General features: G+C 48.7%; 1 protein-coding gene across 1 annotated transcript in view; it reads right to left on the reverse strand.

The window, feature by feature from the left end:
* The window catches only part of LOC120381416 (zinc finger protein 271-like), a 1,091,725-nt gene that overhangs the window by 800,228 nt on the left and 264,136 nt on the right, over positions 1-27,361 (reverse strand). Inside the window, exon 6 of the mRNA XM_039499604.1 lies at positions 7,372-8,479. Coding sequence (XP_039355538.1) covers positions 7,372-8,479 — 1,108 coding nt within the window. The remainder of the gene's footprint in view (positions 1-7,371; positions 8,480-27,361) is intronic.

Below are 27,361 nucleotides of genomic sequence, written 5' to 3' on the forward strand. Positions count from 1 at the left end.
GCTGGCCACACCCCTCTGCAGCTCACTGACTGGAATGCACTCAGCTCAGGGCTGCTTGGTTAACAGAGATTTTCTAACTAGTGTGGCAGAGCTCTGACCTTGCTCCTGTGGGTCCTGCATTTCTAGGCGGTTTATGCTGCCTCAGTGGCTCACTGTGACCCTCCACGTAGCCCTTCTCTCTCTAGGGCCAGGGTTACAGTCTACTGAGCCCTTTTCATCATAGGCTGCAAGGAGGTTGGTGAGAGAACTCCCACAGTCTCTGTTCAGCCTCCTGTCCTGACAGGGGCCTGACTTCCCCTCCCAGGAGATGTTCCTGTAGTGGTGGGTTGGGGGGAACCCGGGCCCGCCCTCTACTCCGGGTTCCAGCCCAGGGACCCTAATGGTAGCAGTTGTTGGCAGCCAACCTTTCACTGCCAGAGTTGCTACATTTCCCTGGGCCACTTCCCCACAGCTCTCCTGCTTCTCCCTTCTTCACCCTGACCTTAGAGCTCCCTTAACGATGGTTTGAGGGTGTCTTCAGTAACCAGCCCTTCAGCCGCACTTCCTCTCCTCTGGTTCCCTGGATCCCCTGCCTGACTGGAGTGAGCCCTTTGTATAGTATCAGCAGGGCCCTAATTAGAGTCAGGTGGTCACATTAACTGAATGGCCTCACCTGACTCTTTACAGCTTAATTAGAGACAGGTGTTCTCATTAGCCTGGAGCAGCCCCTGCTCTGGTCAGTCAGGGAACAGAAAACTGTTAATCCAGTGGCCAGTATATCTGCCTTCTGCTATACCCACCTGGCCTGGGTCTATCACACTAGCTATACCCAAGAAGTAGAAAGAAAAAACAATTCAGCTTGTAAATTCCTTTTGCTGTCTGCTTGCTCACAGCTTGAAGCATCCTCTTAACAAAGACCCTTGTTAAAAAACTTAACACCTCTGCCCTCAGGCAGCTTTCTAAGCAGCTAGAAAGGAGAGAAAAAATAATTCACACCGCTGCTCACCATGTGAAGGTTTTTTCCCCGACTTTGAACTTTAGGGTACAAATGTGGGGGACCTGCATGGACACTTCTACGCCTAATTACTAGCTTAGATCTGGTATACTGCCACCACCCAGAATTTCAGTGTCTGGGGCACTCTGTTACCCCAAAACTTTCCCCTCCCTTGGCAGCCTTGAGAGGCTTCACCAATTCCCTGGTGAACACAGATCCAATCCCCTTGGATCTTAAAACAAGGAAAAATCAAGCAGGTTCTTAAAAAATAAAGCTTTTAATTAAAGAAAGAAAGGCAAAAATCATCTCTGTAAAATCAGGATGGAAAATACTTTACAGGGTACTTAGATTCATATAGTCCAGAGGAAACCCCCTCTAGCCTTAGAGTCAAAGTTACAGCAAGCAGAGGTAAACTCCTTTCAGCAAAAAAAAGGGACATTTACAAGTTGAGAAAACAAAAATAAGACTAACACGCCTTGCCTGGCTAATTACTTACAAGTTTGAAACATGAGAGACTGATTCAGAAAGATTTGGAGAGCCTGGATGGACGTCTGGTCCCTCTTAGTCCCAAGAGCGAACAACAACAAAACAAAGAGCACAAACTAAAGACTTCCCACCACCAAGATTTGAAAGTATCTGGTCTGGTCCTCTGGTCAGGTGTCAGACAGGTTTAGTGAGCTTCTTAACCCTTTACAGGTAAAAGAGACATTAACCCTTAACTATCTGTTTATGACAGGCCCAAACTCTCCAGTGCTTGGATTCTTTACATGCTTTCACAGAGCGAAGAGCACATGTTCCATGATTTCATAGGGCAGCGTTTTAGGGCTATTTTGAGTCAGGGAGCTATGCTATAGGGAGCTTTCCCTGTGTGGATCTGACAGGTGGATCAACATAGATGCACATTGTGACCATTCTAAGGGTGCTGAGGGCTGTGAGTCTCCTTGTTGCCACCTGCCACTACTAAGGACTTTTGGCAGCTGGATGTTAGCGACCAAGCTCACCAGCCTGTCAGGCACTCAAGCACCCTCCTCCACAGCAGCCCTGACAGTTGACAATAGAGACACCTTAACCCCTGAGTTCCTTCAATGTGTCCCCCTCCGGGGTCTAGCTCCGATCACCAAATACTCGGGGTATGTCTATACTACCTGCCGAATCGGCGGGCAGCGATCGATCCAGCGGGGGTCGATATATCGCATCTAGTGTAGATGCACTAAATCGATCCCCGAGTGCTCTCCCCTCGACTGTACTCCAGCTCAGTGAGAGGCGCAGGCAGAGTCTACGGGGGAGCTGCAGCAGTCGACTCACCGCGACGAAGACACCACAGTAAGTCGATCTAAGTATATCGACTTCAGCTACGTTATTCACGTAGCTGAAGTTGCATAACTTAGATCGATCCCCTCCCCTAGGTTAGACCAGGGCTCAGAAAAATCCCAGATCCTCTCTGCCCAAAGCAATGGTACATCCCAGGTTACCAGTTTTACTGGCATCACACAAAGCACTTGAGCACAGTTATCGAACAAACAAAAATTTCTTTACCACAGGACAGAGATTTAAAAAGAAACAAATGTGAGTGATGGAAACCAACCATTACCAACAAAACAAAATCACAAAATGCAACCTACACTTTAATAGCTCCCTTCCCTATCTAAATAGACTGACGTGTGAGGTGACAGTCTATTGCAGTAATTGCTAGTCCCTAGGAGCCAGGCCTCTGCCTTTCTTGAAGCACCATTGGTCATTAGTGATCTCCTTGGTGAATGGACCCAGAGTGTTTCTCCACCCTGTCATAAACTGAATCAGTCTTTTGTGTATATTCACAGGAAGGACCATTTCCTCATTCTCATATTGTCCTTTTCTCTGCCACAGGGTTTCGATGTCTATAATTTGTCTTTGATAGTTTTCCATTGGCTTTTCTGGGCTGGTGCAAAGGCTGACAATGCAGCAATACATCGCATAACTGGCTGGCAAGGGACGGGTGACAATTCCCTCCCACTTGAATGGGCTGTCCCCAACAAGACCTGTGATTAGGGTGACTCACTGTCATGACAATACTATATGGGCATAATGTTCCATATACTTACATTACTCCTTCAATAGGACTCATACCCACCTCTTGAAGTGATCAGGAGTAACAATAATTTACAAGGTTTCAGTACAGATCTCACTGCTATGCTTCCTGGATAAATATCATAAAAATCAGTGCATTAGGTGGGATGAGTTTGTCGGGTCTGAGACGGGAGTTTCTTGTGAATTACTCTGACCTCTTTGCCAACTGGCACCAAAGAGCATTTATCACACATACACTGAGCTATACGGCCACACTCTGATATAACAGAAAGGCCAGCACAAAAAACAGAGAGAGGAACAATAAAATACTAAAATGACAATGGTTGGAACTCTCCATTTCCCTCAGTCTTTGGACTGATGGGTACTAAGAGCTTTTCCCTCAGTTGAACCAGGTGATTGGATACCTGGCTCAGCCCTCCCTACTAGCAGCTCTCTCACCTACAGGGAGATGGGTCAAAATTGGAATTGATGTCATGACTCGCTTCCCAGAGGGGATCAACCTGTCTAAAGTTGTGTCTACCCTTCAAACACTGGAAATATTCTTCTGACAACCTAACACTGTCTACACTGGGGCTCAGCTCACATGAACTACTTCTCTCAGAGGAGTGGATTTTTCACACCCCTGTCAACATAGCTTTTCAGTGTAGACCAGCCTTTAGATGGCTTTTTGATATGAAAGGCAATGGTCTTCAGCCTTTTCCTTGGTATTGATGATTGACAACTGCAGTTTCCTACCTGCTGGACACATCCTATGACAGATGTCAGGCCTTTCCTTTGCAAATTAGAGAAGTGGGGAAGTCAGTGACCCTTACAGTGTAAGTGGGTATGTAGCAGGGTGGACCCCTGCTCCAGCCCTGAAAGGGTTAAAAACAGCCCTGGGAAGGGGCTGAGGCTCAAGAAAACAGCCTTTAGGCTGGGCTGATTGGGGGAAGTGGCTGCAGCTGGGGCCACGCCCCAAACTGAGCCAAGGGCCTTATAAGAAGGCCAGGGAAGCCAGAAGCACAGACAGTCTCTCTCTGCCTTCAGAGGGAGATGGGCCTGGCTGCTTAGGAGCTGAGATAAGTACCTAGGGTGAAGCAGGGCCGGGGAAAGGCTGAGGAGCTCTAGCCAGGAAAGCCCCAGGCTGCGGCCTAGCACAAGGCCAACGGGTACTGGGGGTTGCAGAGGGCAGCCCAGGGGTAGGCCAAAGCAGCAGGTCCAAACCCAACCCTGCCAATGATGAGTAGGCTGATACTGCAGCCTGCCCCAGAGTGTGGGGCTAGACAATGACTGACAGTAGCCACATACTGAGGCAAGGTAGGGATAGAGGGTGGGGGTTCCCTGAGACAAAAGGGGAAGCCCAGAGCGAAAAGGGGTTACTGCCAGGGGGCAGCACCCCGGAGAAAAGGGGCACCGGGTCCAGGGAGGGACACGGGGGCCTGAGAACAGGTGGATCACCAGCCTGCAGAGGGCGCTCCGGTGCTGAACAAAGCTAATTCCCAGAGTAACCAGCAGGAGGCGCCGCAGGGGTCAGTCGACCCGTTTACAGGGTAAAAACCTATACAAATTGTCTCCTCGAGTAGTTTTCCTTTAATAGAAATTGACTTTGAAGTTCAGTAAAATATGCTCTATTTGAAATTTACAAAAAAATAAAATCTATATGGGCCCAATAGTCTCTTCTACACGCTAATACCTATTCTCCCACCCCAACTTTTGGAGTGAGGTTTTCTACCAGAACTCCTTACACTACAGGGGGTAAATTAAATCAAATTAACTTTTGAAGATTAGCCATCATTTCCTGTATGACTAAAAAAAGAAAAAAACAAGACAACTTTCAGTTTTCCAAAATAATTCAGATTATCAAACAATTAGTCTCTTACTCTTTAACCAATAACTTCACCTATAATTTCATTTTCACTAGTAACGGTAATATATTCAAAGATCACAAATCCTTGTCGTATATGTTAGTTTTCTTTTAATCCCCATTGCCAACAACTGAACCATGGCTCAAGTTGTGGTTTGTCCCAACACTTCTGAGAGTTCATATCTCTCTGGTTCTTCTGCCATGCGTGTTGGTGGAAGGCATCTCCTATGTGGGAATGTTTGCATCATGAGGAAAAATACCTCTCTTTTCACACTTTAAATCTTTCCAAGAAGTAGGAGGTAAGGGAGAAGTGATGTAAATGCATAAAACACAAGAGACAACTGTCTGGTCTTCACTACAGACATTTATCGGTATAATTATTGCTCAGAGGTGTGAAAAATCAACACAGCTGAACAACGTAGTTACACAGCTCTAATCCCCTGTGTAGATAGCGCTACAACAGCAGGAGAGCTTCTCCTGCCAACATAGCCATCTGAGACAATATTGATTTAAGTAACTGAACTACACTGTGCTCATATGCACTTCCCTCAGTTAGTGGGGGGTCTGCTGTTCACCATTTCCGAATGGAGATTTTAAATCACTGCTGTGTCTTTGTTACCATGGCCAGTAAACTGAAGAGTTCTCTCCTGTTGACAGAACTGCACTTGAATTGTCTCCAAGTCATCATGGAGATATGGGGAAAAAGCAAAGCTGAAGGGAGAAATGATGACTTTAGCAAATGGTCATTTGTCTTAAATTCTCCAATAAATCTGAGCTGAACTAATATCTAATTGTGCGACCACACAGCCATCAAGAAAGATAGAAACCCAGATCACAGAGAGATAGAATACATGACAATGAAAGTGTAAATTGAAATTCCAGAGCAGGTTACATCTCATTGTTTAGAATCAGGACAAGAGATTCTCCCATCACATTATCCTCTGATCCATTCAAATCTGCTTCGCTCAGCACTGTCTCCATAGTCAGTTATGTTATTTACAACATGTTTAGTATCCCAGCATCCCCATAATGGAGGAAAAAACAGCTACCTTGCCAGAATTGGCTTTACCAATAGATGGAACCTGGGATTTAAACTCTAAATGATGACACTGTATTTAGGATCCATTTGAATTCCCCTTCCAGGCCTTTGATACTTTCATCTCGAGTCACAGCAACTCTGGTACAGGATTAAATAAGTCAAAGCATCATCTCCAAGCACAGACAACTGAGAACACTTCATCATATGACATTTTGAGAAGTGGAGGGGTAGAATGTGATGACGATAAACTCTGCCTGGCTCAGTCAAAAGGTAAAAGTTTTGCCGTGATGGGGAAGGAGAGAATCTCTGAGTCACCCCATCTCCTTTCAAGTATCAGAGGGGTGGCTGTGTTAGTCCAGATCTGTACAACGTGACAGAGAGTCCTGTGGCACCTTGTAGACTAACAGACGTATTGGCGCATAAGCTTTCGTGGATGAATCCCCACTTCGTCAGATGCATGGAGTGGAAATTTCCAGAGGCAGGTATAAATATGCAAGCGAGGATCAGACTAGAGATAACAAGGTTAGTTCAATCAGGGAGGATGAGGCTCTCTTATAGCAGTGGAGGTGTGAACACCAAGGGAGGAGAAACTGCCTCTGTAGCTGGCGAGCCATTCACAGTCTTTGTTGAATCCTGAGCTGATGGTGTCAAATTTGCAAATAAACTGAAACTCAGCAGTTTCTCTTTGAAGTCTGGGTCTGAAGTTTTTTTGCTGCAGGATGGCTATTTTTAAATCTGCGATTGTGTGTCCAGGGAGACTGAAGTGTTATCCTGTAGGTTTTGGTATATTGCTTATGCTCCAAAACATTTTTTAGTCTATAAGGTGCCACAGGACTCTTGCTTTTTACATCTCCTTCCAGTATCACAGCAGCGGAAATGACACTTTTTTCCTGCCCCTGCTCCTCTTCTTTTAAATGTAATATGAAAAGTTCCCATGATAACTGCTCTTCAGCACAACCCAGAGCAACGTGAGAACAATTGGCAATGATACAATATGTATCATTGGTGACTCTAACAATAACTGCAATAGGAGGAATGGTATAACTGTGATGCTCCCTTGTTTCTTATGGGAAGGACACACTTGAATTACTCATGGGACAATGGAGTTGATAGAAAGGACAAATGGGTCCACCTCAAAGAGGTCAAACTGCAAAATGCAAAAATGGGCCACTCATCTGGCCAAGCTGAGGGATATCGGTGCTTCATGCAGTTCAAACAGCTTTTAAAAGTTACTCTGTGGGAATCAGGAAAAGTATGAAAGTATCGATAGCCCTAGAGGGTTTGTGGTGTTGATCCCCCTTGCAGATTCTCTGATGGCTCACATGGGCTCAGTGGCAAGATAAGGGTTTCCCACACTCACTGCTTCCATTGGGTCTCAAAGCTGTGTGGATTCTCTGATGGCTGATAAGCTGCTGGCGGTAAATGAAGTTTTTCCCACACTCACGGCATTCGTAGGGCCTCTCCCCTGTGTGAATTCTGAGATGGGTAAGAAGGTGCGAGCTGTGATTGAAAGTTTTCCCACACTCACGGCATACATACGGCCTCTCTCCTGTGTGGATTCTCTGATGCCCATTAAGGTGAGAGCTGTGAGTGAAGCTTTTCCCACACTCACTGCATTCAAAGGGCCTCTCCCCTGTGTGGATTCTCTGATGTTTAGAAAGGGCTGAGCTGCTATAGAAGCTTTTCCCACACTCACTGCATTCATAGGGCCTCTCGTCTGTGTGGATTCTCTGATGTTTAGAAAGGGCTGAGCTGCTATAGAAGCTTTTCCCACACTCACGGCATTCATAGGGCCTCTCCCCTGTGTGGATTCTCTGATGAATAATAAGGTTTGAGCGGCAATTGAAGGTTTTCCCACACTCACGGCATTCATAGGGCCTCTCCCCTGTGTGGATTCTCTGATGTTTAGAAAGGGCTGAGCTGCTAGAGAAGCTTTTCCCACACTCACGGCATTCATAGGGCCTCTCCCCTGTGTGGATTCTCTGATGCTGAATAAGGGCTGAGCTGCTAGAGAAGCTTTTCCCACACTCACGGCATTCATAGGGACTCTTCCCTGTGTGGATTCTCTGATGCTGAGAAAGGCCTGATCTGCTACAGAAGCTTTTCCCACACTCACTGCATTCATAGGGCCTCTCGTCTGTGTGGATTCTCTGATGCTGAATAAGGGCTGAGCTGCTAGAGAAGCTTTTCCCGCACTCACGGCATTCATAGGGCCTCTCCCCTGTGTGGATTCTCTGATGAACAGAAAGAGTTGATATTCGAGTGAAGGTTTTCCCACACGCACGGCATTCGTAGGGCCTGTCCCCCGTGTGGATTCTCTGATGCCGAGAAAGGCCTGATCTGCAAATGAAGGTTTTCCCACACTCACGGCATTTGTAGGGCCTGTCCCCTGTGTGGATTCTCTGATGGGTAAAAAGGGCTGATCTGCGATTGAAGGTTTTCCCACACTCATGGCATTCGTAGGGCCTGTCCCCTGTGTGGATTCTCTTATGTCTAGAAAGGTTTGATCTTTGAGTGAAGCTTTTCCCACACTCACGGCATTCGTAGGGCCTGTCCCCTGTGTGGATTCTCTGATGATTAAGAAGGGCTGAGTAGTCACATAACTTTTTTCCACACACTGTGTATGTATTTTTTCTCTTTCCAATGATGATTTCCTGCTTTGTTGTGGTTTCCTTGAGGTCCTTCTGAGTTCCCTGAGAGGAAATACGTTTACCCATTTTCACCCCCGGCTGGTTTCCTTGTTCTCTCTCTGGTCTGTGCTGAATCTCACAGGATTTTTCCTCCTCATGACTCCTGGACACATTGCTTTTTGATCTTTGCAATAATGCTCTGTGTTTATCCAGTTGCTGAACATTTTTCTGCTGAGAATTCTGCTCCTCTTTCTCACATGCCATTGCATCACCTGCGGTGAAAAAGACAGAAACATCAAACAGGGATGAAAAGTGAAAAGCCAAAACAAACTAAGTGCTGGAGGGAGGTCAAATAAAAATCACAAACTGAACTCCCCCATACTCTTCCCCAAAACAGGAGAGAGGAGGGGATCAATTTGGCTTTCAAATCCCATCCAAATTCTCAAGGGGAAGGGAGGAAGCTACTGCCTGGTGTCTGCTAGAATCTACGGGAAGCCATGAGCTATAGTTACCCTGAGGATATGACCCCTGCTGGCAACAATAATGAACTGAGACACCTCTCAAGGGCTTCGTAGGGCATCCCAGATGTTTCCTTCAGGCACTTTCACACTCAGAGTTGGTTTAATGTTTCCTCACCTCTGCAGGGAGATCTCAGGGTCTGTTTTCCCTCTGAACCCTGCAGGTCTGAGACCCATGGCTCTTCCCCTTGTTCTAGCTGGGAGATCACATCAGGTTTGGAAAATGGAAACCCTGCTCAGATGAAAGAAAACAAAGGGGTTCCGTTGATTTCATAAAACTTTGTCATAAAAAACATTCTATTAATTTAACTTTAATACTTGGTGTAACCCAGTGTCCCTGGGCTAGTCCTCACTGAAAATGCCAAGACCAGGGCAGGCTGAAAAAGGGAGAGCAGAGGCTCCCCAAACTGGTGGATAACACGGAAGTTAAACACACCGACCAGTCACCAACTGTGCTTCTGATCCCCCACACTGGTTATCGAGAAACTGAAAAAAGAAATCACACGGCCCCCTTTATTGCATCCCAGTTCTCTGGCTCCTAATCAGCACCTAGGTCCAGCACAGTGAGAGGTTATTTAAAAACCCAGCTCACATAAACAAAGTGTTCTTCTGATCCCAGAGTCAGCCACATTACCAGGTCAGTATAGGTTTGGATCTTACTCAAAATACTACGATGCCAGCCAATCATTGGCATCTAAACTAAAGGTGTATAAGCAAGAAAGCATCTAAACTAAAGGTTTATTATAAAAGAAAAAGAAAAAGGGAGTTGTTAAATGGGAAAGCAGTCAGACACATTCAGAAATCTATACATCTGGTTCTTAGCAGTATTGGTGAGTTTCTGGCTTGAAAGCCTCTCTGGTACACATCCACATTATTCAGTCCTTTGTTCAAGCCTTCAGTTTGTAGAAAAGTGCTCCAGAGGTAGGAAGAGGAATTGAAGACAAAATGGAGATGATGCAGCTGCCCTTTATATTCCTTTTGCCAAGTGGCTTCTAATTCCTGTGTCCCAAACACAAGCTTCACAGCACATTGCATGGAAATGCCTTGGAGTTCTCAGTACACAGTGTGATACAGCATGGCCAGAGGGCAGCAGGAGAGGGTTAGAAGGGAGCCTTATTCCCTGTAGAGGGAAGAAAGTTTGCTATAGATGAACTAGAGCACCTGAAGCCAATTAGAGCCCCAGCAGTCAGTCACCTGATAAAGACCCTTGCTCCAATCAGACAGGGAAGGAGTTGGAGCAGAGGGGATTGGTATTGGAGCAGAGAACAGTTTGAAGGGAAGCAGAGGAAAGTTTGGAGAAGTGCTGCAGTGGGTTAAGAAGTCCAAGACCCTAGGTAAGAGGCACCTGGCTTGTACAGAGGGAGGGCAGGAAGACCCCACAAGCTGAAGGGTAGGAGCGGAAAGTAGCCCAGGGGAAGGAACCATCACTTCAAGTGGTTTACCACTATCCTCAAGGCCCCTGGGCTGGGAGCTGGAGAAGAGGGCGGGCCCAGGTCCCTCCCTCTCCACTCCCCTCCTCAAGGACACTAGTGGGGTAATTAAAATACCGATTCAGAGGCAAGCAATGGCGCCCTGAACCTTCCCCAAAGAAGAGAAAGCGCAAGACCCAGCATAACAGTACCAGCAATTTGCCAGAGTATTTATAATAAAATAATAATAATATAAAGTGTCTCTCAATTCCATACAGTGTCACTTAATAAACCAGTGAATTCCCAGGACCGGTTCCTCAGGTGTTTGAAGATGCCGAACACCTTGCTTGTGAGGGACTAGAATACCCACATATATGTTGGGAACACACAGACACTGTGCTAGTCTGTTCCCTATGTTCATTCTTCTAGAAAATTATGATCAATTTTGTTCATAGTATGTGTCAGGGCTGAATCCCCACTCTGTCACTCCGCGTGCAGAAAGTGGGGGCCCGACAGGATTCTACAAATTAATTTGCGCCACTCTAGGCTTGTATTAAAGCCCCAAAGTTACAGCTTTTCTCTGACCTTGGCTTGGTAAATGCTGCCACCACCCAAATGCAAAAAACCCCTAAACCCTTGGACCCAGGAAGGAGCACTTGAGAATTCTTCCCTCTGGGGCACCCTCAAGCGCTTTCACGTCCCCTCCGGGAAAGAGCTGAGAAAGAAAACAAAGGAAATTAGCTGTGGTTACCAGCTAATCAAACAACACACACAAACTTCTTAGGACACCAAAAATCCAATCCTGTTCTTAATAGAGGTAAATTTTAGTAAAATTGAAAAGGAAAACAATACATCTGGAACTTAGGCTTTTGCTAGATCTTAAAAGAAAATTTTTGTAAGCACCCAAAATAGCTTTCTTGGGGGTTCAGCTTAAAGCTTACAAGCAAACAAAAGCATCTGGGACAGCACCGAGGAGATCCAAAAGCCAAAATAAAAAATAAACCTGATTGTGTCTGTCTAAACATTCCCTATCCAAATCATTTCTTCTAGGTATGGAAGATGAATTTTCATACCTGCTTCAAGCCATACACAGCATTGCTACTCTGTGTCGCCGTCTCCGGAGAACAAGAGACAAAGGGAAAGTTACTTTCCCATTTAAAAAAGTTCTAGCCTTTCCATTGGCTCTTTTGGTCAGGTGCCCAATACTTTTCTTTTTTTTTTTAAAACCCTGTTGGCTTGTTAACCCTTTAGAGGTAAAGCAAGCAGAGAACTCGCACCAACAGGGATTTTACAGCCAACTGGCTGGCTGGGTGTTTATAAAAGGGAGATCCCTCCCCTCCCCTTCATTTATCACTGTAGGGCTTGTGAGGTACCATTTGAAAAGACAAAATCTACTGAATATCCTCCTGTTAAACTGTGTAGCAACATTGTATGGAAAGTGATGAGATTTTACGGTATGATGTTACTGAAAAAGCTGCAGCCCTAACCTTAAGTTCCTCAGAGACAGCAAGGCAAACAGCTGGTCAAATAGCCATTCTCCACCAGGGGGAAGGTGTGAAGATGATATTTACATTCCATCAGAGGGACTCTTGAAGCTCGTATCTATGACAGCCTGTCACCATGACTCAGCTGAGAACTGAAGTGGTTTCTAGTACAAAGGACTGAATTATAAAAAGAGGTGAGGAAAATGCATGAGACTCTCTCTCTCCCTCCCCTCCCTTTCCCTCTGCTCATGACAACTCCTGAAGAACTGAATGTGGGCGGCAGGGGCAGGTTAGGGGGAATCCTGGCTGAAAGGAAAACCAGCCTGTCTCAGCAGATGGTGAGAGAAACATTTGTTTTAAATCCCTTTTAGCTTGTTAGGTTAAACATTAGTTTGTGTTTTATCTTTGCATTTCTTTCATAAACAATTCTGGCTTTTATGCCTCATTACTTGTAGTCACTTCCAATTTTTTTTTCAGTAGTTAAAAGTCTTGGTTTATTGTTTTATCTAACCAGTGTGTTTGGATTAAAGTGTGTTGGAAACTCCATTTGGAATAACAAGGCTGGTGCATGTCATTTTCCACTGATGAAACAACAGATTTCATATGAGCTCCCATTGTTCAGGAGTGTGCTGGACAGTGCAAAAATGCACATTTCTGGGGGAAGTCTGGGAGCAGAGAATTTTCTGGGGTTCTCCTGTGGGGTACTGTAATTTGTGAGTCACTGACTAGCAGCACTCAATACTGTGTAGCTGGGAGCGAGTTACACGCTGGAGACTGCGTGTGAACTGCCCAGGAGTGGCTGCTCTCACAGTAGAGCAGTGTAAAAGGCACCCCAGCCTGGGGAACTGAGGGGCCACAGCTGTTAACAGTCCAGATTGTACTGTGCTTAATGTCACAGACACTCAATTTCAAAGAGTCTCCAAAAACACACAGAAAGTAAATAAACACCCCAGAAATCGAAGTCTCCCTGGCACTGCTTCTTGCTGACAGATGGGTCCAGAGACAAAGACAGAGTCCTGGGGAAGCTGGAAACATAAGCTTGGGGCTCAGTGGAGAAAGGGAACAGGAAGGGCAGGGATATTATTGAATGCAGGATCTCAGCAATACTAGATGTCAGGATAACACGTATTGCAGCCCATTGGCAAACATAATCCCAAATAAACATATAAAATGATGGGGTCTAAATTAGTTATTTCTATTGATTTATACAAGGGCAAGAAGATATTCTCTGTATTACTGTCTATCTCTTTTAAAATAATTCCTAACATCCTGTTTGCTTTTTTGACTTCCGCTGCACACTGCTGGATGTCTTCAGAGAACTATCCACAATGACAAAAAGATCTTTTTCCCGATTAGCCTAATTTTGCCCCCATCATATTGTATGTATAGTTGGGGTTATTTTTCCCAATCTGCATCACTTGACATTTATACACATTTGCCATTTTGTTGCCCAGTCACTTAGTTTTGTGAGATCTTTTTGAAGTTCTTCACAGTTTGCTTTGGTCTGAACTATCTTGAGCAGTTTAGTATTGTGACATTATTGATATAATCTGGGACCTTATAGAACATGGTTGCAACCAAGGTCCTGTAGTGGCACCAAATCTTATGTACAGGGGGTCATATAAGGTGTCCAAGACCAGGTTATGGGTTGCTGGTTATAATTATGGTGTCTATATGTATGTATCATTTTGTAGTTGAAGTTATGAGTATTGGCTCTATCCTGTCTGTATTTCCAACTTATGCTGTGCTTCTGGGAGACATCCCAGACAAGTTGGTGTTAGCTCTGCCTAGCCTGTTTGATGGCTCATTAATGACCATCAGCTATTCAACTGACCCATTGAGAGAAGGCAGATATGCCTTGTAACTCAGCAAAGTATGCAGGGACTTGCCCGTGTGACTCCAGACTCCATTTTGCTGTTATTTTCCACAGTAAGAACGAAGAAGTGTCCTTACACCTGGAAAAGCCTATAAAAGGCTGATGCCTCTTTGTTTTCAATCCTGCTTCTTACCTCTGGAGGAACTTTGCTACAAACTGAAGCTCTGAACAAAGGACTGACTGACCCATCCCAGAGGATGTACTTCAGAGACTTGACTTGAACCTGCAGTTTACTCCATCACTGCTACAAGCCTGAACTAAGAACTTTGCCATTATTGCACGTAATTGATTCCATTTAACCAATTCTAGCTCTCCTCTCTATCTTTTTCCTTTTATGAATAAACCTTTAGATTTTAGATTCTAAAGGATTGGCAACAGCGTGATTTGTGGGTAAGATCTGATGTGTATATTGACCTGGGTCTGGGGCTTGATTCTTTGGGATCGAGAGAACCTTTTTCTTTTATTGGGGTGTTGGTTTTCATAACCATTCATCCCCAGGACGACTGCACTGGTGGTGATACTAGAAGACTGGAGTGTCTAAGGGAATTGCTTGTGTGACTTGTGGTTAACCAGTGGGGTGAAACCAAAGTCCTCTTTGGCTGGCTGGTTTGGTTTGCCTTGCCTTAGAGGTGGAAAAATCCCAGCCTTGGGCTGTAACTGCCCTGTTTTAAGCGATTTGTCACTCTCAGTTGGGTCCCACCAGAACTGCATCGTCACAAGTATAATCTGCAAACTTTGCCACCTCACTGTTTACCCCTTTCTCCAGATCATTTATGAATACGTTGAATAGGATTGGTCCTAGGACTGACCCTTAGGGAACACCACTAGTTACTCCTCTCCATTCTGAAAATTTACCATTTATTCCTACCCTTTGTTCCCTATCTTTTAACCAGTTCTCAATCCATGAAAAGATCTTCCCTCTTATCCCATGATAACATAATTTATGTAAGAGCCTTTGGTGAGGGACCTTCTCAAAGGCTTTCTGGAAATCTAAGGACACTACGTCCACTGGATCCCCCTTGTCCACATGTTTGTTGACACCTTCAGAGAACTCTAATAGATTAGTAAGACACGATTTCCCTTTACAGAAACCGTATTGACTATTGCTCAATAGTTTTTGTTCTTCTATGTGCCTGACAATTTTATTCCTTTATTACTGTTTCAACTAATTTGCCTGGTACAGACGTTAGACTTACCAGTCCGCAACTACCAGGATCGCCTCTAGAGCCCTTTTAAAATATTGGCGTTACATTAGCAATCTTCCAGTCATTGGGTACAGAAGCCGATTTAAAGACAGGTTACAAACCATAGCTAATAGTTCCCCAATTTCACATTTGAGTTCCTTCAGAACTCGGGTAAATACCATCTGGTCCCGGTGACTTGTTACAATTAAATTTATCAAGTAGTAACAAAACCTGCTCTAGTGACATTTCAATCTGTGGCAGTTCCTCAAATTTGTCACCCACAAAAGGTTTGGGAATCTCACCAACATCCTCAGCCATGAAGACTGAAGCAAAGAATCAATTTAGTTTCTCCACAATGACTTTATAGTCTTTAAGGGCTCCTTTCGTATCTCAATCGTCCAGTAGCCCCACTGGTTGTTTAGCAGGCTTCCTGTTTTTGTTATTACCTTTTGAGTTTTTGGCTAGCGCCTTCTTCAAACTCCTCTTTGGCTTTTCTTATTACATTTTTACACTTAATTTGGTAGTGTTTATGCTCCTTTCTATGTACCTCACTAGGATTTGACTTCCACTTTTTAACTCTCACTGCTTCTTTTACATGGTCATTAAGCCACGGTGACTCTTTTTTAGTTCTTTTGCTGTGTTTTTTAATTTGGGGTATATATTTAAGTTGGGCTTCTAATATTGTGTTTTTGAAAAGTGTCCATGCAGCTTGCAGGGATTTCACTCTAGTCATTGTACCTTTTAATTTCTGTTTAACTAACCCTCTCATTTTGAACTGTTCTTCCCACCACAGGAATGTTAAATGTTGTTATATTATGGTCACTATTTCCAAGCGGTCCTGTTACAGTTAGCCCTTGGACTAGATCCTGCGCTCCACTCAGCACTAAATCGAGAGTTGCTTCTCCCATTGCAGGTTCTTGTACCAGCTGCTCCAAGAAACAGTCATTTAAAGTATCCAGAAATTTTGTCTCTGCATTTTGTCCTGAGGTGACATGTACCCAGCCAATATGGGGATAATTGAAATCTCCCACTATTATGGAGTTCTTTATTTTGATAGCCTCTCATCTCCCTTCGCATTTCATCCTCACTATCACTGTCTTTGACAGGTGGACGATAACAGATCCCTATTGTTATATTCTTATTAGAGCATGGAATTACTATCCAGAGAGATTCTATGGAACATGTGGTTTCATTTAAGATTTTTTACTTCATTTGAGTTTATATTTTCTTTAACATACAGTGCCACTCCCCTCCCCACCCCCTGAGTATGGGGAGATCCAGTGGACATAGTATATTTAGATTTCCACAAAGCCTTTGACAAGGTCCCTCACCAAAGGCTCTTACGTAAATTAAGCTGTCATGGGATGAAAGGGAAGGTCCTTTCATGGATTGAGAACTGGTTAAGAGACAGGGAACAAAGGGTAGGAATTAATGGTAAATTCTCAGAATGGAGAGGGGTAACTAGTGGTGTTCCCCAAGGATCAGTCCTAGGACCAATCCTATTCAATTTATTCATAAATGATCTGGACAAAGGGTAAACAGTGAGGTGGCAAAGTTTGCAGATGATACTAAACTACTCAAGATAGTTAAGACCAAAGCAGATTGTGAAGAACTTCAAAAAGATCTCACAAAACTAAGTGATTGGGCAACAAAATGGCAAATGAAATTTAATGTGGATAAATGTAAAGTAATGCACATTGGAAAAAATAACCCCAACTATACATACAATATGATGGGGGATAATTTAGCTACAATGAGTCAGGAAAAAGATCTTGGAGTCATCGTGGATAGTTCTCTGAAGATGTCCACGCAGTGTGCAGAAGCGGTCAAAAAAGCAAACAGGATGTTAGGAATCATTAAAAAGGGGATAGAGAATAAGACTGAGAATATATTATTGCCCTTATATAAATCCATGGTACACCCACATCTCAAATACTGTGTACAGATGTGGTCTGCGCACCTCAAAAAAGATATTCTAGCACTAGAAAAGGTTCAGAAAAGGGCAACTAAAATGATTAGGGGTTTGGAGAGGGTCCCATACGAGAAAAGATTAAAGAGGCTAGGACTCTTCAGCTTGGAAAAGAGGAGACTAAGGGAGGATATGATGGAGGTATATAAAATCATGAGTGATGTTGAGAAAGTGGATAAGGAAAATTTATTTACTTATTCCCATAATACAAGAACTAGGGGTCACCATATGAAATTAATAGGCAGCAGGTTTAAAACAAATAAAAGGAAGTTCTTCTTCACGCAGTGCACAGTCAACTTGTGGAACTCCTTACCTGAGGATGTTGTGAGGGCTAGGACTATAACAATGTTTAAAAGGGAACTGGATAAATTCATGGTGGCTAAGTCCATAAATGGCTATTAGCCAGGATGGGTAAGGAATGGTGTTCCTAGCCTCTGTTCGTCAGAGGATAGAGATGGATGGCAGGAGAGAGATCACTTGATCATTGCCTGTTAGGTTCACTCCCTCTGGGGCACCTGGCATTGGCCACTGTCAGTAGAGAGATACTCGGCTGGATGGACCTTTGGTCTGACCAGGTATGGCCGTTCTTATGACCTGCTCTGTCCTTCCGATATATTTTGTACCCTGGAATGATTGTGTCCCATTGATTGTCCTCACTCCACCAGGTTTCAGTGATGCCTATTATGTCAATATCCTCATTTAACACGAGGCACTCTAATTCCCCCATCTTATTATTTAGACCCATCTTATTATTTGTGTAGAAGCACTTTAAAAACTTGTCACTATTTATTTGTCTGCCCTTTTCTGATGTGTCAGATTCTTGTGTGTGTGAATGATCTGGCCCCTACTTTATCCTCTGCCAGCCTCTCTTCCTGACTAGAACTAGAAAATCTCTATCACTAGACTCTCCTCTAAGACAAGTCTCTGTCGGATCCACAAGCTCCTCTGCAGCCATTGGATTTCCCCCATCTCTTAGTTTAAAAACTGCTCTGCAACCTTTTTAATGTTAAGTGCCAGCAGTCTGGTTACACGTTGGTTTAGGTGGAGCCCATCCTTCCTGTATAGGCTCCACCATCCCCAAAGTTTCCCCAGTTCCTAATCAATCTAAACGCCTCCTCTCTACACCATCATCTCATCCACCCATTGAGACTCTGAAGCTCTGCCTGCCTACCTGGTCCTGTGCATGGAACTGGAAGCTTTTCTGAGAATGCCACCAGAGAGGTCCCAGATTTCAGTCTCTTTCCTCGCAGACTAAATTTGGCCTCCAGGACGTCTCACCTACCGTTCCTTATGTCACTGGTGCCTACATGTACCACGACCACCGGCTCCTCCCCAGCACTGCACATAAATCTATCTAGATGCCTCGAGAAATCAGCAACCTTTGTACCAGGCAGGCAAGTCACCATACGGTTCTCCGGGTCATCACAAACCCAGCTATCCTTGTTTCTAATGATCAAATCTCCCATTACTAACAGCTGCCTTTTCTTAATGCCTGGGGTTCCCTCCCCGGAGAGGTAACCTCAGTGCAAGAGGTTACTCCAACACCATCTGGAAGGAGGGTCCCAACTATGGGAAGGTTTCCCTCTGCTCCCACTGACTGCTCTGCTTCCCTGGGCCTTTCATCCTCCTCATCAGCGCAGTGGCTGTCTGACCGGAGGTGGGAGAAATCTACAGTGTCCCGGAAAAGCCTCATCGACATACTTCTCTGCCTCCCTTAGCGTCTCCAGTTCCACCACCCTGGCCTCCAAAGCCTCCACGCGGTCTCTGAGGGCCAGGAGCTCCTTGCACCGAATGCACACGTAAGCCACCCGTCCACAGGGCAGGTATCATACATGCTACATTGAGTGCAGTAAACAGGATAGCCCCCACTCTGCTGCTGGGCTTCTGCCTGCATTCTCTCTTACAGCCACCTAGGTTAACAACAGGGGTTTTGTTTCAATCAAGAAGTTTGAATTATAGCTTAAATGTTTTAAAGAATGGCAAGAGCACCTCGCCCCCTTCCCACTCCCCTTCCAAACTCCCTCACGAAACTCGCCCTGTTTGAAAAGCTCCCTGGTCACCTGCACACTGCTTTCCAAAGCACTCCCCTATCATATACCCCCCTGCCCCCAGCCCCTGCTTGAGCCACTCAGGGTAGGGGGCTGGGAGCACCCCCAGTACCCCAGCCCACCCTCCCAGCCCCCAGACCTGACCCCTGCATCCCCTCCCACATAACGAGCCCTCACACCCCATGCTCTGACTCCTGCACCCCCCACACATCCTCAACCGCACCCTGAGCACCAAATGGGAGCTCCTGTACACCCCCCTCTACATTGCCATCTGCACCCCCCACACCAAATGGGAGGTGTCCCAGATAAGCACTTCACATCCCAACCTCCTGCCCCAACCCTGAGCCCCCTCCTGCATCCTAAAATCTGGCCAGACCCTGCACCCCAATCTCCAGCTGCTCCTGCACCCTAACTCCCTCCCAGACCCTGCACCCCCAGCCCTGACTCCTGCACCCTGAACACCCTGCCCTCCCTGACCCCTGCACCCCCTCTCACATCTCCAGCCCTTACTCCTTCCCCCCTCTCAAACACACCCCAGTTCCCTGCCCTCCCTGATGCCTGCAACCACCCATAACCCCTTCCCTCCCCCACCCCCCTGCCCATCACACACCCCCAGCCCTGACTCCTGCCCCCCCCCATCCCCACCAGCATTGCTCCCAAGAAACAGGACCAGCGCCAGGTAAGTGCTCCACACCCCAACCCCTGCCCCAACCCCGAGTCCCCTCCCACACCCTAACTCCTGGCCAGACCCTGCACTCCAACATGTTTAATTTTTAATAAAGGGCTCTTATCCAAAGCGCTTTACAATAGTTAGCTAATGGAACAAACAGTATATGGAAAGATCATTAAGTGGTGCACCAAGACTCAGCAATTTTCAAGTGGTCTGTGGAAAAATCGGTTAGACGACAAAAACAATCAAGGTACCTCACTTTATTTTCAGTTACTTCCTATTACTTATAGGAGGAGGTGGAGGAAAGAAAAAAAGAATGAAAAATGGGGGTGGGAGGGAAATGAGAGAATGTTCTTTTTCTTGCCTATGTCCCAAGGAGGGACCCCTAAAATGGAGCTGAGCACAGGGCCCCACTAACGCTAAATCCGCCACTGAGCTTCCTTCTCTGGATACCCCCAGCCGGCATTCAAGGACACAGGGACTGTCTGTGTAATAAGTGACCCTGGGCCAGCAGCTCTGACTCCAGCAGCCTGCTCGTTACACCCCAAGCATTATTGTGGTCTGGGTGGAGAAGGCTCGGGGTTTGAGAGGTCAGGGGTAGGAAGCTTCTGCTGATTATGCCGCACCGAACCCTCAGTTTTACTTGAGCAAACAGGAGATATTTGACACTGTGCAATACGGCTCCTGTGCTCTGTTCTCAAACTGTTCTGCAGCAGGGGAAGGTCTCTGGTAGCTTGTGTGTTACTGGCATATTGGGGTGATGCTGAAACAGGGCACAGTAGAGGTGGCATTGGGGGGCTGCCGTGAACCATGTCCCTTTTTCCCCTTCCAAGAATAGAGGAGAGTAACCCTTACCCAGCGAGGTCACATTCTCATAGTTCTCCTGCATGACATCTCTGTAGAGGGCTCTCTGAGTGGGGTCCAGCAGAGCCCACTCTCCCCTGGTGAAATACACAGCCACCTCCTCGAAGGTCACCGGCCCCTGAAAGAGCAAGAGTCCAACACTCAGTACCTGCTGCCCCACTCACAGCCCCCCTATACATGGAGGACAGGAGCCAAACAGAAACTCTGGGTGGATTGCAGTCAGAGTCCCCCCCCCACCCAGCTCCGAGCAGTCAGGAAACAACAGGGAGAGGGACGGGCGAGAGCCCCTTGTCTCTCCCAGCAGAGCCATCACACACCTACTAGCCACAGACTGATTCAGGAGATGGGGCCCCTAGCAGGGTCCAGGGAGAGCTCGCTGGCAGGGAGTCCAACAACCTCCCCAATCAGAAGAGCTGGATGGGAAGGGAGGGGAATCTCCCCTAAGCCTCACTGGTGGGTGCCCACTTCATATCTCACAGCAGCCGCTGGTTAGTCAGGTCGGGCTCCAGCACTATGAGTCTGGTCAGTTTTCCCAGCCCCATGTAGCTGGATTATTTTCTGTTCCACAAACTAGAGCATTTCCACTGCCGAACCTCCTTGGTCTGTTCCTAGAATCTAGGCCACATATTAAATAACTCCCAGCAGGGTTAGCACACCCCTGTCCTCCTCCCTTTCTCCACCCTGTGCATTTCCTGCAAACCAGACTGCAACCTCCAAACCAGCCTGTGCAAACCTTCCCATCTCCCACGTATTTGCTGTCCCTCTCCCGCCCTGGAGGAACCCACCAGCAACCCCCTGATAATACCTACCTGAACTGGCTCCTCTGCGGCCATTTCTCTCCCCTGTCCAACGAGAGGACGGGATGAACTGGAGCGAAACATGGACGTTATTCCGCAGCCTGACAGGGCGAGAAGGGCAGTTGTGAAGGTTTCAGAACAGGCTTTAATTCATCTCACAGCATGATTCCCCCAGGCCCTTTCCTTGCACACAGACACCCTAGAGTCTGCCATGCTGAGAAAGGCTTGATCTCTTTGTACAGTGTAGACCTGGCCTCTCCTGCCAGGCTAAGCCCACAGAGACATTTTTAACCTCCCTTCTCCCTCCCCTCACCCCGTAACAAAGTCTCTGAACACAAGGCTAGAAAAAAGCAGAACCAAAGGAGTCACTGTGGGGGATCCCCTCAGACACTGACCCCACGGCAGCCACATCCCAGCAGGAGGGATATGGAGTCAGGAACTGGATTTTCCTCTGTCTGATTCTCATCTTTTCCACAGGAAAGTGACTCTATCCAGGGTGCAGTAATACATCTGTCTGGGCAGATCAGAGATCTGGAAATCTCTCTCCAAACTCTTCTCTCCCACAGCCCCTTTCAGTCTCTCTTTCTCCTTCTATCTCCTTTTCCCCTCTCCCTGCCCATCTGGTAGGAAAGTCCCATTCCTGGGTAGTTTGCTCCCCCATGGCTGGATTTGCTCCTGCAATTGTTAATGGGATGAGAAATGAGGGGGGTCCTGTTTGTGTGGAGTCATTTTAAGGCCAGACCCCAGCATTTTCCCTTCGTTTCTTTCAGTTACCTGGAGACTCTTGCTCAGAATTTAGTATTAACAGGGCCCTGGGCTGCCCTAGGGGGCTAGGACCAGCTGGAGAAAGTCATCCCCTGGGCCGGGCAGAGAAGCAGTTTTAATTCAGGTCACTTCCCAGCACAGAACCCCGCTGGGGGAGCAGCAGCTGCTAAGCCTGGTCTCCCAGATCACAATGGAGGCTGCAGCCTCTGACCCAGGAAGCTGAACCCCAATATCCTCAGCAGAGAGGGACAGAGCGTTTGAGCAGCTTCCCTCCTTTAGTCCTCTGGGGAGAGCAGCTAATGAGAGCCCCTCCTCACAGGGAGAATTGCTGATCTTATTTCCCCCACTGTCCATCCAGAGTCACTCCTTGTCTTTCCATACAGTGACTCTGGATTAACATTGGTCTCAATGAAACCAGAGTTCAGAAAGACTGAGTCCAGAACGCTGGGGAAGAGACCATTGTGTGGCAGTGCTGACCCCCCTCCCACCTCCCTCACCCCCCAGATCGAGAACAAGGACTGGGGGGCACAAATTTTCCAAACGGAACCAAAAGTTCCTGCAGTTTTCAAAAGAGGAGAAAAGCAAAATCTGTGATTTCACACTCACAGTGACTGATAAGTGGATAGAAAGTTATCACAGTGACAGGGCCGGTGACTGGGGAATGCCCAGCAGTGCTTGGAGCCAGGACTCTGACACGAGTTGATCAGAGAGAAGGATCATGGTTAGTAGAAGTTCCCACAGCCAGGGGCCCAGCAGCTATTCCCTGGGACGCAGGCCCCAGAGTCCCTGGACAGGGACCCCAGATACCTCTCAAAGCCCCACCGGCCAGGGAATCCCCACCAGCCCATGACTGTCAGGTTGGGAATCCCAAAGGGTTCCCCCCACCAAGAGCCCCCAGCAGCCAGAGACTTGCCTACTGGGAACTCAGTTCCTCACTGCCTGCCTAGGACCCGCCCCGCACACCACCACCAGCAGGATCTGCCCTGCCATTTGTCTGGGACCCCCTCCTCCACCCAGCGGGACCCCCTGATGCTTTTCAGTGGGACCCCTCACTCTGGTTCCCTGGCATCCCCTGACCTAGTGCCAGGGACCCCCTCCCCCAGCTCTGTGCACTGGGCACGGCAGCGATCCCAGGAGCCAGCTGGGGAAGCCCAGATGGAGCCCCTGGCACAGCACCAGGCTCCCTCTAACCCCCTGTCCCGCCTCCCCAGAGACACCCCCCCACCCTGTTCTGCAGCCAACAGGATCCCAGCAATACCCACCTCCAGGACCCACAGCCTCAGGGCTGGGCACATCAGAACAACCCTCACAACCCCAAACCTCCAGAACCCACCAACCTGACTAGGGTACCCCCTGCCCAGCCACCCAAACACCTCCCCCTACCACAATGCCTCTTCATATCCAGCTGCAATCTCCTCATTCAGACACCCCTTCCCCCAGAGCAATAGTGTTACCTCACAGTGCCTGATAAGTGGATAGAAAGTGATCACTGCCTCCTGCTGGCCAGTCGCACAGACAGAGGGAGCCCTGGGGGATGCTTCTTTAACAGGAGAATGGAAGGCCTGGAGGGCAAGAAAGGTAAGAAACTTCCGTGGCCTGTCACTAGCAAATAATGGCCACCCTGGATCCACCCCAGAGGTGGCTACATCTTACTTAGCACTGCGGGAAGCAACCCCTCCTGAAGAGCATGTGTCATGGGATTTGGGAAACTTCTGGACCCACACTGCACTCAGAGAGACCTCCTCATCCCGTGCCAGCTGGGGAAAAGGATTCAGCCAACTCTCCTGTTATCAGCTGGGAACCACTGATCCCCAAACATGGGGTGGCCTCTGAATTGGATGGGTATTAAACGTGTCTGGTCTCTTTCTTCTGCAAACATTTTAACAGAGATAAAGGAGGAAGAAATGATTCTCAAAGGAGTCGGGAAAGATGATCTCTGGGCAATTTAACCCCCTGCAACAACCAGGATGGAGAATGACTCAGGGCAACAGGTTCCCTCCAATGAAGAAGTTGCTGGGATTTAGAGACATGGGGAACAGCCCCAAACCGGAGAGGATTTTTAATTGACATTTGATGATGACATAGAAAGAGGGAAAACCTGAGATTTGAGATCAGTGTTCAGAAATGAAAAAGAAAGGGTGGAAATCAGAGGGATTTTTGGATCAATTTTTGTAAATTAGTGAAAGGAAAGTGGAACATCAGAGGGATTTTATATCAGTTGTTGATATGAGGTAAAATCTGAGTGTAGTTCACATCAATATTTGATAAACGAATAAAGGGGAAATGGACAACATAAAGACACATTTTGTATCCATAGTCAAGAATCTGAGAAAAGGTGTAAATCTGAGATTTATTTTTTTTAGTAATTTATAAATAGAGACAAGGAAAAACTCAGGGCATAGTCACTTAGAAATAGACAAGTTGAGAGAAAGTGGGGCAAATTTTTAGGGTATTTTATATGAATCTTTGAGATTTGCAGAGAATACATGTCACAAGGTAAGCAACTGATAACAAGATAATTAATTCATCTACACGAGTTCCAATCAACACTCCTGAGGTGAATTTTGGGGAGGATATTGTGTGTCGAGCCAATGAAGAGTAATACATTTTTGTAACTCTCCTTTGTGCTGCGTAAAGTATTTCTTTCCACGCAAATTAAAGCCCAGTTGTAAGTAAAATATCTTGCTTATAAAAGGTGCCTGTTCCAGAATTCTCTTTCCTACAGGGCTACGGTGCTTTGATTCCTGACCTCTCTCTGAGTGTTACTGGTGTGTGATGCTCACAATACTTCAGAAGAAAAGTTCTCTTATTGCTGAGTGTCATTTGCATGAATAAAAAGTTACTGATTTCCTCAAATCACACGGAATAAAACCCACCACAACATAACGTCACGTCAGGCAATTCAGGGAAAAAACCAACCCCCCCCCCCCCCACGGGGCAGGTGTTGATCAGGGATCAGATCTGAGCGGTTCCCACCAGGGTCTGACCGAGGAGCGGGGGGGGGGGGGAGGAAGCGGCGCCATTTGCCCCCAAGGCCCCGTCCCGCGGGACCCGGGCTCAGGGTCGATCCGGGCGGGGCCCCGCGCGCGGCCTGGTCCGGCGGCAGCAGCGAAGGCGGGAGAACGGGGCGGGGTTGGGATGTTTTATATCCGGGTCTGAGCGTTGGGGGGAAAACGGGTCACAGACTCCGCCCCCGGCAGCGGGGAGACAAACCCCCAGCGCGGGGGGATGAGGGGCCCCGGGGGGGGAGGGGCGGGGTGAGGGCCCCCGGGGGGGATTTTACGGGACGCTCCAGCGCACGCGGGCAGTGACGGTTCCCCCCCCTCACACGGGCCGCAGGGAGCCCGGGGGGGGGAGGGGCAGGGGCGAGACACGGACACACACTCACCTCTCCCCACGGGGGGTTCCCGCCCCCCCCACCGCTACGGAGGCCGCACCGGGAGCCCCCGCCCCAGCTCCCGGCCCAGCCCAGGGCGGGGGGGGGGGGTCTCGGGCCCAGGTGTCTGTTCCCCGCCCCCCGCTCGGCTCTTACCGGTTCTGCCGCCCGCCCGCAGCCTCCCCGCGCAGCGGCCGGAAGTGACGCACCCCGCGGGGATGGGGGGGTCACGTGACGGGGCCGGTGTAACGACAGAAACAGCCCCCGCTCCGGATTCGCAACCTGGGCTGCACTGAGCATGCGCAGCCGAACGGCGCATGCCCAGTAACCGCCGCTGCCCGCTCTCTGCCCTCACTGCTCCCGGCGCTTCGCTGCCCGCTCCGCGGGGGGGTGAAAAGCCCCGGGGGGCAAATCGCAGCGGGGGGGAGGGGCTGCCAGGGGCCGAGCGGGGCAGAAATTCACTGGCCGGGGTCGAGCTGCTGCAGGGGTGGCGGGGAGGGGCCGGGGGAAATGGGGAGCCGCTGCCAGACCCTGTGGGACAAACCCCGTTTGGGGAACAGGGGCCCCTCGGGCCGAGCCCCCGCTGCGCGCGCAGATCCGGGGGCCGGGCGGGGGCACCGGCTGTCTCGGTTCTGCCGCGTGTCAGCCCGGGGCGGGTTCCCGGGGCTCCAGGCACCGCCCCGCCTGTCCGAGCCCCGACCCCGCAGCGCCGCTCGGTCTGTGCCAGCGCTGCGGGCGGCCCCTGCTCCGGCCGGGAGCCCGAGTGCGGGACACACCGGCCAGACCCCGCCTCCCCGGCTCTGCCTCCCGCCCGGGACTGTGGGAAAGTGTCTGTGTCCGTGTGAAACCCCGCAGCCCCTTCCCTGCTACAGCGCCGAGCTGCCAACTCCCCAGCCCGCGTGTCCGCCCCCTGCACCCCATCCCTGCCCCAGCTCAGAGCCTGCCCCCTCCTCAACCTCCCCATAGCCTGCAACCCTCCCACCCCCAACTCCCCCAGCCCGCGTGTCCGCACCCCTGCACCCCATCCCTGCCCCAGCTCAGAGCCTGCACCCCTCACTCAACCTCCCCATAGCCTGCAACCCTCCCACCCCCAACTCCCCAGCCCGCGTGTCCGCACCCCCTGCACCCCCATCCCTGCCCCAGCTCAGAGCCTGCCCCTCCCTCAACCTCCCCATAGCCTGCAACCCTCCCGCCCCAACTCCCCCAGAGCCTGCGTGTCCACACACCCCCTGCACCCCATCCCCAGCCCCAGCGCAGAGCCTGCACCCCTCACTCAACCTCCCCATAGCCTGCAACCCTCCCGCCCCAACTCCCTCCCAGAGCCCGCGTGTCCGCACCCCTGCACCCCCATCCCCTGCCCCAGGTTAGAGCCTGCCCCCTCACTCAACCTCCCCATAGCCTGCAACCCCCCTGCCCCCCAACTCCCTTCCAGATCCTGCACCCCAAACAGGCCCGGATTAACCTGTTGTGGGCCCGGTGCTAAACATATTTGTGGGTCCCCCTGGGGGAAATGGGGACATGGGGCAGGGGGGCAAAGTCCTCAGAGCGAGGGGCTCGCCGGGGGCAATGGATGATGAGTCATGGCACGGCAGGGACAGCCCAACTCCACCCAGCCCAGTACAAGGGCCCTGTTTACAAACCAGGAGCTGCCAGACCCACGCTGTCCAGACCCCCCACACTTCCCAACACACACACCGATCTCCCCCACTGACAGCCCCCCAACACACACAGATCTTCCCACCCCACAGTGCCCAGCACCCCCCAGACCCACTAGAGACCTACTCTCCCACACCCTAACCCCCAGCCACAGTAGCCGGCCCTGATGGGAGGTGACTGTGTCTGCCAGGCT

The sequence above is a fragment of the Mauremys reevesii genome, linkage group 14, assembly GCF_016161935.1.
Source record: "Mauremys reevesii isolate NIE-2019 linkage group 14, ASM1616193v1, whole genome shotgun sequence".
In the NCBI taxonomy this organism is placed as follows: domain Eukaryota; kingdom Metazoa; phylum Chordata; order Testudines; family Geoemydidae; genus Mauremys; species Mauremys reevesii.